This window comes from Lachnellula hyalina (assembly GCF_007821495.1).
Source record: "Lachnellula hyalina strain CBS 185.66 chromosome Unknown contig00297, whole genome shotgun sequence".
In the NCBI taxonomy this organism is placed as follows: Eukaryota; Fungi; Ascomycota; class Leotiomycetes; order Helotiales; family Lachnaceae; genus Lachnellula; species Lachnellula hyalina.
The window spans coordinates 220-18,501 of NW_022157411.1; the positions used below are offsets into that span (position 1 = coordinate 220).

General features: G+C 46.9%; 8 protein-coding genes across 8 annotated transcripts; 5 read left to right on the forward strand and 3 right to left on the reverse strand.

Annotated features, from left to right (window-relative positions):
- Nucleotides 1-454: 454 nt before the first annotated feature.
- Nucleotides 455-1,644, forward strand: LHYA1_G008865 (uncharacterized protein; the record flags this gene model as incomplete). Its single annotated transcript, XM_031153782.1, has 3 exons — nt 455-520; nt 629-814; nt 1,003-1,644. 3 exons carry the CDS (start codon nt 455-457, stop codon nt 1,642-1,644), a joined length of 894 nt encoding a protein of 297 aa, XP_031001060.1.
- A 1,047-nt stretch (nt 1,645-2,691) lies between these two features.
- Nipsnap1 (NipSnap-like protein) lies at nt 2,692-3,854 on the reverse strand (the record flags this gene model as incomplete). Its single annotated transcript, XM_031153783.1, has 2 exons — nt 2,692-3,176; nt 3,230-3,854. The coding sequence occupies 2 exons, from the start codon at nt 3,852-3,854 to the stop codon at nt 2,692-2,694; spliced, it is 1,110 nt and encodes a 369-aa protein (XP_031001058.1).
- Nucleotides 3,855-4,516: 662 nt separating this feature from the next.
- On the forward strand, nt 4,517-4,953 carry atp18 (ATP synthase subunit J, mitochondrial; the record flags this gene model as incomplete). The annotated part of the gene is made up of 4 exons (XM_031153784.1): nt 4,517-4,553; nt 4,624-4,667; nt 4,726-4,801; nt 4,883-4,953. The coding sequence occupies 4 exons, from the start codon at nt 4,517-4,519 to the stop codon at nt 4,951-4,953; spliced, it is 228 nt and encodes a 75-aa protein (XP_031001059.1).
- A 1,632-nt stretch (nt 4,954-6,585) lies between these two features.
- On the reverse strand, nt 6,586-9,247 carry LHYA1_G008868 (Acyl-protein thioesterase; the record flags this gene model as incomplete). The annotated part of the gene is made up of 3 exons (XM_031153785.1): nt 6,586-7,852; nt 7,930-8,097; nt 8,256-9,247. The coding sequence occupies 3 exons, from the start codon at nt 9,245-9,247 to the stop codon at nt 6,586-6,588; spliced, it is 2,427 nt and encodes an 808-aa protein (XP_031001064.1).
- A 2,307-nt stretch (nt 9,248-11,554) lies between these two features.
- Nucleotides 11,555-12,696, forward strand: CKA1 (Casein kinase II subunit alpha; the record flags this gene model as incomplete). Its single annotated transcript, XM_031153786.1, has 2 exons — nt 11,555-11,975; nt 12,050-12,696. The coding sequence occupies 2 exons, from the start codon at nt 11,555-11,557 to the stop codon at nt 12,694-12,696; spliced, it is 1,068 nt and encodes a 355-aa protein (XP_031001065.1).
- Nucleotides 12,697-13,615: 919 nt separating this feature from the next.
- On the reverse strand, nt 13,616-14,952 carry LHYA1_G008870 (uncharacterized protein; the record flags this gene model as incomplete). Its single annotated transcript, XM_031153787.1, has 3 exons — nt 13,616-14,398; nt 14,493-14,801; nt 14,857-14,952. 3 exons carry the CDS (start codon nt 14,950-14,952, stop codon nt 13,616-13,618), a joined length of 1,188 nt encoding a protein of 395 aa, XP_031001062.1.
- Nucleotides 14,953-15,579: 627 nt separating this feature from the next.
- On the forward strand, nt 15,580-16,098 carry LHYA1_G008871 (uncharacterized protein; the record flags this gene model as incomplete). The annotated part of the gene is made up of 1 exon (XM_031153788.1): nt 15,580-16,098. One exon carries the CDS (start codon nt 15,580-15,582, stop codon nt 16,096-16,098), a length of 519 nt encoding a protein of 172 aa, XP_031001061.1.
- Nucleotides 16,099-16,952: 854 nt separating this feature from the next.
- LHYA1_G008872 (putative oxidoreductase) lies at nt 16,953-18,017 on the forward strand (the record flags this gene model as incomplete). Its single annotated transcript, XM_031153789.1, has 2 exons — nt 16,953-17,568; nt 17,680-18,017. 2 exons carry the CDS (start codon nt 16,953-16,955, stop codon nt 18,015-18,017), a joined length of 954 nt encoding a protein of 317 aa, XP_031001063.1.
- Between the last annotated feature and the right edge of the window lie 265 nt (nt 18,018-18,282).

Sequence of the window (18,282 nt, forward strand, 5' to 3'; positions counted from 1 at the left end):
AGGGAGGGAAGAGAGGGAATAGGTACTTGGAGGAAGGCGGGAGAGCTTTTTGGGCTTGGGATGTGGGTGCGGTTGAGGTGGAGATTTAGATGTAGATGAGGATTGTGGTGGTGCTTCTTTTGCCATTTTTTGTGTGGGATGGAGGGGTGTGTGCAGTTTGATTAGAGTGGCATGGAATCGTATCGAGTGGGGATTTGGAGGGAAATACGAAGAAAGTTGATCGATGTATGTATTTGTGTTTATGTATAGAAAAGAAGTTGAATTAAAGAGCAGAGGTTGGATATTATTTCTCCAGATTCGGATCGGAGCTTGAATTTATACACCGCCCGGCAGAATCTGTCACAAGCTCGCTCAAGCTTCACCACTAATGTACCCCACACTTTCTCAAATACCGTACCGTACACCACGACAACAAAAACGTACCTACAGAGTAAAGATAAACACAAACGTAAGCATGACTACAGCAGTATATCCACATCTACCACCGGACACGCTGAAGAAGGAGGAAGATGATTCTACTGTATGTTCTCCAATCAACACCCCCTCCAAAACCACATCCACATCTATATCGGCGTACACATATATACATAGCGCTATCCATACACAAACACAGCTAACCAACCAACAGGCCCGCGAATTATCCTGGCTCCTCGAGTCCCTGCAGGAAACCCTCGTGTCGCTGAAATCCGGACTCGAGGAATGCTACGCCCTACTCGCGCCCATCGAACCGGGGAGTACGCTCGTGATGAGCAGTCCAAGGAGTGAGAGCGTCAAGGGACATGTGACGAGAGTCGGGACGAGGATTGTTAAGGGGGTGTGTATTGCTCCTTTCCCATTTATCTTCTATCTTTCATTCTCCCTTGATTAAGTACCTTACCTTACCTTACCTTACCTTACCTTACCTTACCTTACCTTACCTTACCTTGCTTCAGTATCTTGATTACCCTATACATTAAATCATGGCGTGTTATTTATATAAGAGAGCTAATGTGGATATACCAGACTCTACACCTCCGTCTCAAAACCCTCCCCCACACACACATCTCCCTCACACCCGCCCTCCCCGCGCTAGAATCGCTCCGGGACCTCCTGAACCAAGCGCTAGACTGTGTCGATATCACGCGCTGGACGGGGGACCGGCACTCAGCTGCTTTTATATCCGGCCAACTACGCTTACTACACTCTATCCTCGTCTCTTCCCTCTCCCTGCTCTCCGGATCGCCCCTTTCCTCTTCCTCCTCTCCCTCTCCCTCATCCCCGCCCTGGACATCCACATCTACGCCCCATTCCCCCTCCGACCCCTCCTACCCACCGAACCTCTCCCTGCACCTCACGCCCTCGGCTGGCTCTCTGATCCTCACAGTCCGCGTCCTAGAGCCCGTCACCGCCGAGCCCTCTCTAGGACTCGTCACCAAACTCGCCTTTGCGATTGGCGCACAGCGCCGCCTAGAGCATGATGAGATGGAGGGGGTGTTTGTGGTAGCGGGGGAGAAGGTTAGGGTGCGCGAGAAGGTCGTTGTGGAGAGTAGTGCGGATCCGATGATGCTTGTGCTAGGGGCGAAGCTGGGGGCGCTGGAGAGGACGGTGGAGGCGGGGAGGGTGGGACTGCGTGTTGTGTGTGGGGAGGAGGTGGATGGAGATTAATGAGATACATGGTGATGCTGTCTTTGTGATGTGAAGTGAGGATTCACATTATCTAGATCTCCTCATCTTTTCCATAAATCTTGTGCAGGCTTTCTCGCACCCAGCAAAAAATGCCCTGAAGTCTCCTATCTTCTCTAAGCTACACTATTCACTACCCCAAACTAGTCATCTTGCACTATATCACTATAAACCCCCCTCCCCGGTCCTCTCCTCTTCCATTACCCCCCTCCTACACCCAATGTACCCAATTCACACTCCATACTGCTAGTCATGTTCACAGACCAACCGACATAAACGGCGTCTAAACCCATCCATCCATCCATTCATCTCTCTCACTCTCTCTCACCACACAAAATAACCAATCTAATATCTAGTCTTACTTCCTGACTTCTCATTCAGCTTATTTTCTTCAATATCCTCCGTAAGACAGACAGATAGATATATATCTGCTGTCGATTTACACGTTCGTTCGTTCATTCAATTATTCATCTGTTCGTTCGCAACCCCAACAAATATACCCCGTCTATACCTCACCTCCACCTTCCCCACTCTTCCACGTACATACATACACTCCAGCCTTCCGGTATCCACCTACTTACTGTCACGAATCCTATGCTTGTATCTTCTATAGCCCTGGGTAACTCTAATGTAAATTAAATTGAATTTAGAGTAAGCAGTTCTCGAAATCTCAATTTCTAGTAGAAACCAGCTGAAGATGTACGGGTGTGGTGATACTGGGTGGAGATGATCACTAGTAGGCTACATTGTGTAGAAATAGATTTCTCGGATATGATACAACCGATGATTTTATTTGGTTGATTTGCTTTCACACCCACCGAAAGACTATGCATGCAGGCTTGCCGTGAAGTAGAAGGAAAGTTTCTAGCGTATCGCCATCATGGCTGCAACAGTATACCATCTGAGCATGCCTCTCAACCCATATGCAGTGATACACCAACAGCCCTTTGTTTTGTTTTTCTTATGTCCAATTTTCTTTCATTCCCAAATCCTACAGTTCAGTCCATGCCCTCCAATGACATACTCCATTCAAGCAACAGGAGACCAGGGCATAGGAATCAAGATCCTGCTCTTCATCTCCTGGATCAAAGGCACAGTCTTATGCACGGTATCTCCCCAGCCCTCCACACTCCAGCTCTGCTCCCTCCTCACCTTGCGCTCCTCGAGATCCGCAAACTGCCAGAGATGATGCACCGTGTTCAGCTCGCCGATTTGCACAAACCATGCTCCGACACCCTCCATGACTTGTCGTCTCGCTCCCAATCCGCGGCGCCAATGGGTCTCCCATTCCAGCAGGTTGCCGGGGTGCAGTGTGTATGAGCGCAGTTCGAAAACACCGCCTAGTTGGCGCGGAGCGGTGGTGGGCCAGAATGAGAATTCTTGCATGAGGGAGTTGCGTTTGCTTTTGATGAGGGATTTCAGTTTCTTGTCGAAGGCGGGGAATTCGGGGTGGTTTGAAATGCTGTGGAGGGAGTCGTGGTAGCCGTCGTAGCGTTGGTATTCCCAGATATGGACTACGAGCCATGATTAGTACAAATATCAGCGAGGGCGGGCTTTAGGGGCTTACCAAAAGTGTCACAATCACCCACTTCGGTCCTCCAGCTTCCTACAAGATGAACCTTATTCTCTGGCATTCCCGCCATCCTCGGATACCAGCTCCCAACCAACTCCACGTACTCATCCACCTTGTCGGGTTTAACCTCATGGAATACAATGCTGTGCACATACTTCCCCCTAGCCAAGACCTGCGAGAATGAATGCTCCATCTCCTTATCCATCTCCCTCCCCTCCTTGGTGCCATAGATCAAACTACTCAACTTGCCCTTCGCCGAATCATCTTCGGGTGTAGTTTCTTCTGCAGCAGACACAGATTGTGAGTCTATAGCATGAGTGGTGTGACTGTTAGAAGTTGATGATCTCGCATTGCTCGCACGTGGAGCAGTGGGAGAGGAATTGAAAGAGGGGGAGGGTTCTGCGGACTGACTTGCGGCTGCTTCTTTCTTCTTGGACTGATCTGCAATTCGCTTTCGGAACTCCTTCTGCTTCGCGTCGAATGAGGATACGCCTTCGGGGGTGATGTCTGATAGAGCGGGTGAGCGTTTGAAGGAGGCGCTACTGGTGGTAAATGCGCGGAGGAGGGTATTAGGGGTGCTCAATGAGCTTGAGTTCTTCAAGATGCGTCGGGCGAACATGATGTTGATTGAGGAATTCAAAATCAGGTTAGAAGTCGAGGTGGAAGCTGAAACAAAGCTTTCTGTCTCGCCTTGTAGCTGATGGCGAGGAATGAAGGCTGCCGTATCCGTATCCTATAGCCGTGGATGTCGGTTGCAGAGACGGAGAAGCAGAGAGGAGCCAGCAGATCGAGTACACAAGAGGGACAGAGAAGAAGCAACACAGACAAGGTTCGAGACACGCAGAACAGGCAAATTGATTGGATTGTTTGTGGAGGTTGTACTACCGGTAACTCACCCCGCACTTGGATAGCTGCAAGGAGCTTCGCATCTATGCGGAGAAAGAGTTGTTGACTGTGAGTGGCTGATTGCTTGGAGGCTTGCACGTGAGAGTTCTGTATGAAAGTCATCTAATCAACTTATTCTTCATATTGTATTCTTATAACTATATAGTGTAGTTATTAGAATAAAATGTATAATAATTGAGCGGGAAAAATTATTCAGTTACCAAGCAGACATGTGACTAGGTCACATGATAAATACTAGCCATATCCACCTTAGCGTCTTTCAAAATGCGGCTCTCGGCTTGCTGGAAACTCACATCACCAAAAGAAGCTCTCCTCCACCACCGACCCTCCAAGCCCATCAACCACCCCAAACCCCTCTTCAAACACAAACCCACCATGTCGTTATTAGGAAAGAAGTTCAACGCGCCATTCGGTATGTCCATTGGTGCCCCCATCCCGAGACTGAAAGCGCAATGAATGAAAGCTAATCAAGATTTCAACAGCTAAGCCATTGGCTCCCTTTTTCTTTGCCGGTACGCACATGACCGTCACGACACAATTCCCTTCGTACCGTGGTACTGGGTTGGGTAGAGCAGGATCTATAGAACACGCAGACTGACGCGCGAACAGGCCTCATCATGATGTACGGAATCAACTCCTTCGGCAACACGTTGATGAACAGTGAGCACTCCCACTCCATATCCATATCCACCACAGCTTCAATCCTCTTCCGCGGAACCTAAACTGATATGTGTCTACTAGCCGATGAATTCAAGAACGACCCGCGAAACCCCAACGCTGGCAAGGCGCAAAAGCCTGCGGAGAAGCACTGAGCGAGAGGATGCGTGGAATGGAGGGGATGGACAGGATGGATAGATATGTGGGAATGAATGGATGTGGAGCTTGAGAAGGGTAGCAGGCAATTGTAACATACGTCAATCAAGAAAGCCTTCACTTTCATTTGCTGCTTGGAATTGATGTTGAGATCGTGATTAGCAGAGGCTTGGTTTTGTTTCTTGGACAGTCGAGGGTGAGGAGTGCGGATATGGATCGGATATGATTAGGACTTTGGCTGGACACCTACCAAGTGATGTCGTCCTATTCATTGGCATTTATGAAGCTCCGGTATTTCTTAAGCAATGGACCAAAGTTGGCCAACATGCTGTATGCTCCAGCTTCCGCCCGAGTCTGCAAAGCTTGTGCTCCGTTCCTCATCTACACTTTCTATGTTCCATTACTCGTGAATCTATACACGGCTTCAAATGTTTCCAATCTCTTTTCTATTAAGTGGCCTACAAGACTACCATATTTAACCATCCCTCCCTTCGCACCTACAGGAATTAATACCGCAAGTCTCGAATCTCTATACCCGCATAGTCTACTGCTTATCCTGCATCTTTTATCTTTATTTAGCGCACTGAATTCCTAGTCACGGCATAGCCTTTTGTCTGTATCACTTTAGTAGTACTCGGGATTCAATCAAATTCCAAGTACCAAACCGCTCCGTTCGCTACGTCCCAGAGCCGCACCGTCTCGTATTAACCAGACACGACCTACTTTCCGTCAGGTAAGTAGGCCACGGAGGAGAACTATGAAGAGTAGGCCTCGAGCTTTTATATAACGCCACTCCAATTTCTTGCACATTCGATTTCCTCTCGATCCACAGTTTTGATCTCGATCAATGACTTCGGTTTTTTTTTCCTTTTTTTTTTTTTCTTCTTGAATCCATACTCTTTTTAGTAGCTACGCACTATGTAGAGGTCGTCTAATTTACAGTTCAAACTTTTAAGTTCACCTCCAAATCCCGGCTCAGGATGTTTAAGGCATAGGTAAATGACTCTAGAATCGAAGAAATATCATAAATAATAGTAAGAAAAACAGTCTGTCTCTTTCCCTCCACCTTTTCTTCTCTAGTTCTGACCTTCACCTCCACTTTCACCTTTTCCTTCACTATCCTCTTCTCCTGTCCTTTGGCTCCCGTCCTTTTTATCCGCTCTTGGGCCTCTAGAGGGCGTGTTTGGTAAGCTGCGGATAGGCAGTTGGGTTCGGCCTGATGGGGTACGTTTTCCAGTGCTGGATTTGCCCCGAATTGCGCTCCTTCCTATAGGTTGCCTGGAAGGGGTATTAGTTGGCGCTGCCTGTAGCGTTTCAGCACTGCTTTGCGGTCGTATAGTGGCAGGAGTAATTGACACCCTAAGCTCGTATTGTAATTGGCTGTCTGGCTCGGCCGGTTCCGGTGTTGCTGGTGCTGAATGACTTCGTTTGCAGAAATATTTCCATCGACTTTTTGTTTTCTCTTCACTTCCGTCCTTCGTGTGAATGGCGGAGCCTTGCATCTCGTTTTAAGACTGAGTTTCCTCATGCAACTCTTGTAGAGTAACATTATAGAACTCAAGAATACGTAGAGAGGTCAGGTGCTCCTCTCCAAGCGTCCTCTTCATTGCCTCGTACACCTTCTTGTACAGCTAGACCGCGTCCTGTCCTCGCCTAAGAAAGCTATATATATTCGCAAGGTTGCTTATTGCGATAAGGGTATGCGGGTGCTCCTCTCCATGCGTCTTCTTCATCGCCTTGTACACCTTTCTGTTCAGCTGCACCGCGTCCTGTCCTCGCCCAACATTGCTATAGCTACTTGCGATGTTAGCCATTGAGATAAGGGTATGCGGGTGCTCCTCTCCAAGCGTCCTCTTCATCGCCTTATACACCTTCTCGTTTAGCTGGACCGCGTCCTGTCTTCGCCCAAGATCGCTATAGCTACTTGCAAGGTTGCTCATTGAGACAAGGGTGGAGGGGTGCTCCTCTCCAAGCATCCTCTTGCTCGTCTCATACACCTTCTCTTCGAGCTGCACAGCACCTTGCCATTGACCACTTTCGCTTAAAACTCGCGCAAATCTATCAGCAACATTGCAACACCCTTCCGCGCCTATGCCACTAGTGAATAGTGTTTCTAGAGTCATGCCTTGTAGGCAAGTTGTAACATGGGACGCTAGAGATCTTCGAAAAGCGTATCCAGATATACTCTGCTCCCAAGAGATAGAGTCCGCGAGCAAAACAGCTGTCTTAAGGACTAATTTTCCTTGTTCTATTTCGCTGACTCTATCACAAGCCCAAGCGTGAACAAGCGGGTGTATAGAGAGGTCGTTACTCAAACTATCAACCTTTATTAGAGAGAAAGAGGAGAGTAGAACAATTGATTCCCGGAGATAGTAAGGGTCCCATGTAATAGAAGCATCTTTATAGACCCATTGAAATTGATTTAAGGCTGACCAGTCAGAACGTGTCTTGCCTATCTTGTTTACCCAAGCCTTTTGGAATATTTCCTCGGAAATTCCATCGAAGTGAAGGAATGAGAAGAGCCGAAGGAGCTCCAGCGCGTGGCTTGCGACCTCACTGCTCATCCTTTCGATCATATTAACAGAGACTTCCCAAGTCGTATAAACAGTATACTTGTAATCAGAGCTAGTTTGGGTAGGTGCACGACTTAAGAGCTCTCGTCGACGATGTTGATACATTCCACAATAGTCTTCTATCCGACATAACTTTTGCCTGATAGCAGCACCAGCTTGGACAATTGCTAGAGCAAGGTTGCCTAATGTCTCTGTGATAGTTCTGGCTTTTTCTCGTAAAGTGCTAGGTGATAGATCGTAGGCTTCGATAGACTTTAGGAGTAAGTCGATAGCATCATCAGTTCCCATATCTGCAAGCTCGTATGATCCCACTGTTTGATGATTTCTGCATTCGGGATTACGTGTTGTTATTAGGATAGTCCCTCTCGTACAGCTGGAAAGTAGTTGGAAAGATTGATTAACGGATCATCTGCGTTGTCGAATATTAAGAGCCATTGTTCTGTGATGTTCGAGAGCCAATTTCGGATCGACTGTAAATCGCCCTCGACCTGGCATATTTGACCAATTTTGGAGAACCCTTGTTCAATAGTCTGAATAGTGCTGCAGTCAATCCAGAATATGCCCCAGAAACTGAACTTTATTAGCTGATAAATTAGAAAGAGACGAGATATAAATACCTCTCGCGATAGTCTTGTGCAAATTTTAGTGTTGAAAAGATATGGGGCTGAAAACGCTGTGAACAACATAAAGCAGTCTAGATGTCCAAGACACTGTGAATAAAAGCCGACATGTCATCAACTCCATGTTGTGGATGGATCCAGTGGCCTCCCTTTTCGTATCTCGTCCAGGTAACATCAAATCCTAGATGCTTAATCGTTTGATGCAAGCCTTCGCCCAGGGCGAAAGGGACCGTCTCATCATCCTGCGAGTGAGCTAGGAAGACTGGGGTTGTTTTAGTAGCTTTTGAATCTATCGATAATCTGCTGATGCTTGCTTCTAGATTCACTGTGTCCGTTGTGTTGGTCGTCGTTCCTTCTCTAGCGTCTGCCTGCTCAAATAACGAAGCGTTCATCTCTGGAGAAACACTTAATATGCCCTTAATGTGTCGTGATATCTCGTTCTTGTTATTGATGAATCCAGTTGGGAGTCTTTCAATCTTGTTTTGAAAAGGCAGCCAGCTACACAGCCCAATAAACCCTCCGAGATCCAGACCGGCGGCCACCAGAGTGAGAAGAGCAGTAGCACAACCTTGGCTGATCCCACCGAGAATAATCCGCTCCAATGGAACCCTCTGCGCCTCTTCTTTAATAATCTGAAGAATGTCTTTGATACTCTCTTGCAGTCCCTCAATCATAAGCTCTTCCCTATCCTCAGGCGTTGCAATGTCCCAAACATCAAACCACTGCGATATAATTTCTTCGCCCTTTAGCGCTTCTGCGAACGAGCTATTGCTGAATTCAAAATCTCGCTGTGCTGAGTATCGGAGTTTAGCCGTCGGGAAGACCCATCGGATTGATGGAAAGATGTCAGCTAATGTGCGGTCGTCTGATGCTTTGCTGTCGAAGAAATATTTGGCTAGATCCGATCCGTAATCTTCACGACCGTGGAGAAAAATGACAGTGTGGGTTTGCATTTCTGCTGAAGGAGCAAGGATGGTGGTCGTATCGCTAGGAATAAATTCATCTGTAGGTGTATGGGTGGTTGTATTATCGCTGAGGTCGTCGCTTAATGCGTTTGTACTGACAGCACCGGCGATAGGAGGTCTGGTAACGTTTGCCATTTTTGATTATGTTTGCCTTGTGAAGAAGCAATTCGGAAGCGGGAGTGGTGAATTTTTATGATAAAAATGTTTCAAAGTCGGGTTTGGTGCGTGGATCCTGGATTTATGAGTTGTTAGTGCCAACCCTTGAACGGTTGGACTCTACTTTTTCGAATTTGGTACCGATCTCTATTAGCACTGCTTTTGCCACTAAATCTCCGGCGCTCCCTAGGCCCAAGAATAAATAACTTTGAACTTTGAAAGATCCTTGGGGTGAGTCTTTTAGTATAATAAACTGCAACTGGGACCCGCTAATATGTATCGCAGGAAGTATCTGCACGAAGCGCTTTTTCTATTCGTGTTAGTTTATCCTTTCATTATCTTATATCAAGTCAGTAGATAAAACTCTCGAGCGCCCATTTGGACCCTCTCAAAAACCATCTGTACAGGCTAGGTGTCTGTCTACATTAACCATCTATGAAAGCGAATTTCCCAGCCTGAAATTTAAGCGAGGCTCGGCGGGTGGCACTCAGGGGCAACACCCAAAGCACATTTTATCGAAATAAAAGAAAGCTTTTTACGTCCCAAAGAAACCCACGATACCTACATTTTTACAAGTAAACCAGATGATATTAGAAAGTCCGCCCTACGCAAGCATACTTTTCTGCTGGCTGCTCTCTGATGCATCGCGAAAGAGCAATAAGCTACCCAAACCGTGGTTTGCACTGTCACCAAAAACCGGCCCCGACCAGTGTAGAGAATAGTACAAAAACATTAATATTGGCCAATATGAGAGACCGCCACACGTACCGCAATATGAATTTGTGAAACTATATCGGTCGCTAATCAAAAGTCTACTTTAACCATATGATTTAGTTATAATAAGCAAAATTTGCTATGTAATTTATTTGAAAGGATAATAGTAATTAAGTGGTAAAAAGCCTTAAATCACCACGCACTTGCCGTCTCTAAATTATAAATAATAAGCAAGACCGGAAAAGTCGAGATGTTTATTTGGCTTGTTCCTGCCTTTAATATTAGTGCAACTACGAAACCTTATTATGGTTACGACAGCTAGATTGCGAGGACTTTCGGTCTTCTATACAACCAAACAGCAATAAAATAACACGTAAATATCAATTCGAAGATTCATTTGCAGGGTTCTAGGCATTACTAGTACATTGTCTTATTATTATACTATTGGCTACCAGCTTTCGCTGTGTAGACCCTGTTACGATGGAGTAACTACTTCAAGTTACAGCCTCTATGCAATTGCTTATAAGATATAGAAACAGAAGAATAGTTCGCTCCCCGTTTCGGTTTCGGTGTTCTTCCCGCCCCGGCAGGCGTTTCTCACGTTCCCCTCCCCGATTCCCTTTATTCCATCCCCAAGACGTTGAAACGACCCTCGATATTGCTATATACAAAACCGGCCATTGGGCCCTACACCTTCGTCCTCCTCGTGGTCGCCCAACTAGCCTCCACCAAATCAATAACGATGGCCACAGCTACTATGTTGGCCCTACAAGGTGGAGCTGCGCGCCGCAAAAGTCGCCGCTGCATGACGTTACGATTTTCGCTGGGAGAATTCGTTGGAAGCACTTGCGGTCCACTCGTAGAATGATGGAGAGGTGGCCTGTTGATAATACAGACCCTGAGTGGTGCTGTCGAACCTGGGTTTAGGAGATTCTGGACGAGTTGAAGGGAAGAGGGTGGCTTTTGGCAAGGGAAAGAGGTTTTGAACGACTGGAGAAATTCCGCTATTAGTTTCCAGGGATATAATCCTTGATGTACTAGCTGCCCATAGCTAGTGAGTAGACACCGAAAGAGACTCATTTCAGAAAATATTAATAATGACTCAAACCTCATATAGAGGTTTGATTGAAACCAATCCTGTATGTTTATTTTCTTTCTATATTCCACTCTTTTGTTCTTGAAGAGACGTTTCGAGACTGAAAGTAAGGTTTAATCAGTTTCAAGTTTTATAGTACAATTGTATCTTGAGATCGAACTTACCGCATGATAAATTTGGCAGTACCCTTGGGTAAGGGTTTGAGGTCTTGGAAGTGGTGTGAATGCTAAGGATTCCGAAGAAGACCACGTGAATGCCTAAGAATCGGTCCTCGACTTGTTTTACTCGTACTCGAGTAGCGCGCGCTTGCGAATATTTTCGGATTGTGGCCCGAAGAACCGAGCCACCGACACCTTCAAAATGAGCACTTGCAATGACCATCCCTGTGTTTGTTTATAGTCGCAAGCTACCTCAACTTTGTCAATTCTATTCACATTACCAATGACTTGATTTCAATTTAATAATAACTTTAAGATATGGCTTCTGGTTTAAAAGTCGGCCAACGTATCGAAGGGAAGGTGGGCACCTACGTCCTCTCAAAGCAACTTCATAAAGATATCTGGACAGCTATGTATCAAGCTCTGCCCCTTAATCGCTCCCCATCGCACCTAACACTAAATAGGAGTTCAAACTTGGGCAAGGTGATCATAAAGAGCGCACCTAAGTATCGCTTGGATAACGAACGTGATGTCCTCAAGCATTTTCATGCCCGGCCAGGAATTCGCCAGCTACTGGATGAGACACAAGACCCACCATCCCTAGTGCTAAAACACCTCGATGATAATCTCTTAACTGCATCAAATTCGAAAAGGCTTGAAAACCCCGAAATTAAGTTCATCGCGAAGAGGATCCTTGAAGCGCTACAAGCATTCCATGAGGATGGCTACGTGCATACTGGTATAGCTTTGCCCTCTCTCTATTTGCTTTATTGTTTTTGATCCTAGACATTACTAATACCAACCAAACTCTAGATGTCAAACCGGATAACATTCTCATAAATTATGGCAGCGGGCCCCGTCGATTGAGAGAGGTTGAGCTAGGCGACTGTGGCGACGCATGTCTTGTGAACCCAAAAGATCACCTGAAACTCGGAGAGAACGGACACCTGATTGGAGCTCATATGTTCAGGAGTCCAGAGGCTATGTTAAATCTGAGATGGGGCACTGCAACTGATATCTGGTCCTTTGGTACAACTGTGAGTGACTTAGATCTGCGTCACTGCAGTTTTATAGTACCGATCGTCTCGCTGACCTTTTTGCAGCTCATAAGCCTAATATGGGGATTAGGCTGGCATATCTTCAAGCCCGATCCTAAGGATGCTGGACCAGACGATGAGGCATATCCTAACCATGTTCTAGTGAAGCAAATTGCATTTTTCGGGCCTTTTTCACTAAGCTACTTTGATATTCTTCCAAAAGAGGATGAGAGATGGGAATTTATAGGTGATGCTACACAGTACATTATAGACCATCAAAAATGGAAGCCTTTTGCTCAGGCGGAGGATAAGGAACTTGCTGAGGAAGATAGGACGTTCATTTGTAAGATTATGAAGCTGGATCCAAGGGATAGACCAACGGCAAAGGAACTCTTGCAGGATCCGTGGCTTGGAGAGGTATAATATAGGGATCAATGTCTGTTTAAACGGGACACCAGGTACACTTGGGAGCTGGTGGAGTCATCTCTTGAGAGGCTCGAAATTGGCGGGGCACCACCAATCTCGCCTTCGTCTCGTCTTCCCAGCATTTGCGTCCAAATTCTCAAATTTTCTAATAACCTTGATCGGCTGTGGTCCCGCTCTACAGTCTCTCCTTGATACCTTCCTTCCACCTTCAACTTCCTGCTATCCGTGAAACTCCTTTGACTCCGTCTAAACCAACATTATAGTGTCACAAGTGTTTATCGACCAAATATCCGCAAGTCTAGGTTGCTAGGGCATGTCAGGCCATGCCTCAACTCGTTCTATGTGTAGTGATTCCATTTCAATGTTTGGAGCTACAGCAACTCTATCAAGGGGGGTGACTACTTGTGTGAGCCAAGGACTTGTAGCCTGTGATGATGCTAGGAGAGGCGGGGAGAGACGCATCTTAGCTTCTGTTCTGTGTGTAGTGATAGAGTATCTGTACATTGGATCGAGGTCGCATTGATATGATCGTTGGGAGGGGGACTGATCGACTCATAGTGTGGGCAGTACTTTTAGCCTGATGTTGGGAGGTGAAGCGATTTCCTCACCGTGACACCCTTCTTCATTACCACAAATCACAATGGCAGATCTGCAGAAGACGTGGACAATTGCTTCTCTATTACTCGCATCCTCCAAATATCCTCAAGACTTGATAAGCCGAAGGTCCCCTAATATGCAGGATAGCTAGCGTAGCGTTAAGGAGGGGTATCACGTAGGATACTCGTGACACGAACAAGATAATTGCAATCTTTAGTGCTTATACTATCTAACTAAAAAGCTTACATACATAGCTTTCTCGAACCCATAGTACATGTTTTTTATAGCCGTCTATATACCTTACGGTGCAGGTTGTGCTCTACCTATCAGCGAGAGGACCTCCCGGAAGGAATGCATTTACAGCGTCATGTCCACTATGATATAGCCGTAGGTAGGAGCAAATAGAGGGACATTCCACTCTAGCCCTACTTTCAATCCACCACATACTGCAACCTGCTTTGCGATACCATAGGTAGAGCAACAAAAGTGCGACTGGGTCTTTTTCCTGTAGTAAGGATTTGAAAGGCCCGCGTATGCTACGTGTGAAGAGCTCGATTTGACCTATTGTGACCTGGCTATCCGAGAGAGCCTGGATCTGGGATGCTGCATGTGCAGCATTGAAATACGCATTGTTTTCTGCCGTCGATGAGTCGTCAAGCTGGCACGCGATAGCTAAGCCCCTTGATATACCATCAATGCCTTTCTCTGGCAGTGGTGAGTACATTTGAGCATATATCGGCGCCAGAATGTGAAACAGACTGTCCGGTCGTAGCGGGTTAGTTATGCACCACAGTGACATTTTACCCTTTCTCATACGCAACCATTCCCAATCCGAGGGGTCGGGGGTCTTTAAAGGCCACGATTCTTCTGGTGTATAGGAATCAGGGGTCGAGAAGGTTAAGAGGGCCAGAGCAGCAGCTGTGCCCCAGATTGCATCCTTATCTTTCGTCTCAATCGGCTCCCTTAATCGTCGGTTGAAGAGAGCTGTGCTTTGATGCCAGTGATAGCACTCTTCTAGAGTGCGACGACTGCCGAACGGACTGTTCTGATAGCGGTCATACGCAAGCGCCACCGCTAGAGATGCGTGCATCAAGAAAGGGTGCTGAAAATCTTATGTTAGTCGATCTCGAGTCTCGTAATAGATAACCTAGTCCAAATATTGTCCGAAGGGACAGAAAGAATTTGATAAGACTTACGGTAAAGGCCAATATCAAGAGCTTGCGATTGACTTCTATCATATTAGGGTCATCCGGAGTAATAAGACTTCGTCCTAGGTACCGGGAGACGAATTCTTGACAGTTTGCGTCTAATTGATAGAATGTCGATGCATCAGATGTCCAAATAGCATTACTGAGAGGAGGTTGAAGTTCTGCTTTTTCTCGAGCGGCCACCAATAACCTTACGGAGTCATCGGCGACGGGCTGCAGATCAGGAATATTAGGCTTGAAATTGCATAATATCCCAAATGAACTACATCTCTTGCACTGCGGTTTGCCTTCGTCGCACTAGAAGTTTAAGCAAAGCTGGTCAGCTAAACGGCATTCTATAGAAAGTACAGACTACCTTGAGTTTTCTGAGCTTGCAATTTCGGCAGCCAAATCGCGACCTCCGCTTTTTCCTGCGTTCTGGAAACTCTGGTAAGCAAGTCGAAGCCATAGTTGGTTTGTCATTTAACGCTATGGGTAATTTGACAGCGAGGGCTTTTCCGGAGTCCGAAGGGATTGCCAGAACAATCCGTAGATGGTGGAGTCGGAGCGAGGACACTAGTTTCAGACTATAGGGTTCTTATACGCTAACTCACTTTCGGATAGTGAAGCTTCGCACTAGCCACCAACCGGGTGCAGAGATCTCTGATTGGCTAGTAGTTCCAACTCGTCTAAAAACTCCCATATATGATCAACACAAAATCCCATCAGACAGGCCGCGAATATAACGGACTTAGAAATGGCATTAAGACCACTTAGATGCCATATGTCTTAGAGTCTTGCAGGGCGGGCGGACGCGTATATAAGTACAAAGACATCCTCCTCGAAAGTGCAGAATAATCTCTTCTCAACAAGAATAATCGCTTCTCAATAAGTCTTTCAGTTATATAACTGACGCATCATCCTCAATCTTTTCTTGAATCTTATTACCAAGAGATAACATCATAAACTCCTTTATCCAAGCTAGGATAAAACCATAGCCCAGTTGACATACTTCATCGGTCCCAAACCTGCCACACACGAGTCACGACACAGAGCGCCATCCAAGACTCCTTCAACAAATCCCCCAGCTTGTACCATGACATCCCCGTTCGCCCTACCAGCAGCCCTTAACCCACCCATGATCGGCCGCGAAGCCGTGGTCGATGCGCTATACCGGTGCGTTATGGCCTTTGACACGAATGACACGGCCCTATTTAACTCGAGCTTTATGCCAGACGGCGTGTTTGAGGTCAACAGGCGTGCCATGGAAGGACTGCCAAAGATCCACGCCACAGGGCTCGCCCTCATTTTCTCGGTCGACACGACGCACCTGATGTCCAACGTGCGTGTTCACATGAGAACAGGAACTAGGAAAGACGGGGTTGCGCAGGAGAACGAGGCTAGCCTGACGGCTACCGGGCTTTCACAGCACTTCGCTGGGGGTAAGGGCATGGAGCCGGGTCAGAATAACTTGTTGGGAGGTAGCTTGTACCGCGGAGAGCTGACCAGGGACATGGACGGGCTGTGGAAGTTCAGGCACCTACAGATAAAGTCTACCTGGGTGCAAGGTGATTATAGCGTAGTTGGGGGTCCTCTCAACGAGACGGAGCAGTGAACACGCTGAGCTTAGTTTCAAGTATGGCCATGTACGCCAATTAAGTCCAACCTGTGATCCTTTTAGTTAGACATTCGTTATAGAACCAGCTACATACTCTCCTTGGGAATACTTACAGACTTTTGATTCCCGTCTTCATTCGCAAGATGCTCAAGATCGGGGTGCCTAAGCTTTAATGGGGCACTAGATGCAGTGTTGTTTTCAGAACCAAAAACATATATGCTGAGATCAGTTATGAGGCCTCTTAGGCCGCCAGATCCATTGACGTCAAAAGGTGATAGATTTTCGTTCCTTGAAGCAGATGAGTGCAAAAGTTTCTTCGACGTCTTCAGTAGTCGCAATTTCGATCGAGAGCTGTGCCTTTGGTCCTCGTAACCACTCACTCTGTCGTCATGAATCTTGACCACTTTTCCTTTCCTTCTTTACTACCCCAAGCCTCGACAAAAAGTCTAGGGCCTTCTCGTAGAACAGGCCAGCAGAGCCAATTGCAAGCGCCCCACTTTGCGTACTTGTTGTCTGTTCTCCAACCGCCCCCCTTCAGAAGCTCAAATATGCGATCGGCGATAATGTAGCGGGTTAATCCATGCATGACGACGTAAGCGCGGCTCTCACGTGATGGCCATGGCATTATTGCCTGTTTGGGTGCCGCGCTTACCCATTTCGGATGGCTCACTTACCTCTTGCGTTCAAGCTTCTGGGTTACATAGCATACAATTCTTAGGTATGGGACACGGTACAAAATGGTATAAAACTACTGAGTCGTCTACGCAACAAGCTCGACAGAGATGTCAGTTCTTGATTTCAATAAAAACAGATAGTTACTTAAACATACGCTTGTTGTTCCCCAAGTTAAGATGAATCCAGTCAACACCAAAGAGTACAAATTACCATCCAATGCAACCTGGTTGAGTGAGTATATTCCCATAACCCAATTCAGCAACTCAATACTAACCCCTAAAGTCACCGGCTGCTCATCAGGCATCGGCCGCGCGCTGGCCACCTTAATAGCCAGCAAGCCAAACCAATGCCTAATAGCCACAGCCCGCACTCCATCTAGCCTCTCCTACCTCCCCTCTACCCCCAACATCCTCAAACTAGCCCTCGACGTAACATCCCCCAGTTCCGTCAACGCTGCCTTCGCTGCCGCTACAGAGCACTTTGGCAAGGGTTTCCACCTCGATGTTGTAGTTAACAATGCAGGGTATTCCCTTTCAGGCGACACTGAAGCTGCGACCGAGGAGGAGATGCATCTGGAGATGGAGACGCTGTTTTTCGGCACCGTGAGAGTCACAACGCGTGCGGTTGAGAATATGCGGCAGGCAGATGATCATCGAGGGGGGCTGATTTTTAATATATCATCACTTGCTGGGTTTCTGGGGTTGCCAGGTCATGCTTTCTACCATGCAAGTAAATTTGCTGTGGAGGGGTTTTCAGAGTCTGTTGCGAGGGAAATGCATCCGGATTGGAATAGTAAGTCTACACGTTCCTTTTCCTTTCACATTATACCTTCGGATTTGTGGACACACGCAGGTATTGAAAGGAGCGCATACGAATATAGTTGTGGCTAATTCACCATCCTAGTCAACTTCTGTATCGTCGAACCAGCCGGTGTCAAGACCGAATTCGAAGGCCACAGCAAAGCACGTATTGCACCGCATCCCGCATACGCTGCGCCCGACATGCCTGCTCGGATCCTGGAGTCATATGTCAACAAAGGCATCAAGGCCGGTGCTGCTTCCCTCATGGAACCTTCCGCTGTTGCGGAGACTATCTTCACTATCGCTAACCGTGGGGAGCGTATCCCGCTGAGGTTGCCTTTGGGAGCGGTGTCGTGGAAGATGGCGAAAGCTTCTCTGGAAGGACGATTGGGAGATCTGGATAAGATTAAGGGTGTGAGTGCTATGGGGAAAGAGATTTAAAGATGGTTAAAAGGACGTAGAATACACGCGTATGGACGCGAAAAGTTGAAGTCTCTGTAACTCGTCGAATATGAATCTAGAGAGAAAGTCAAACTATATAGGTAGGTACCTAGTTTTCAAGAAATAGCGCGATATTGTAATCAAACGACCCGCCTCCGGGCTTGAGGAATCAGATAGAATTAAGGTAGGAACAGAATGTGCTTGGTGAGTGCGCTATAATTAGAGTGGACGTGCACTAAAGCTTTAGCGATTATCACCCCATAGT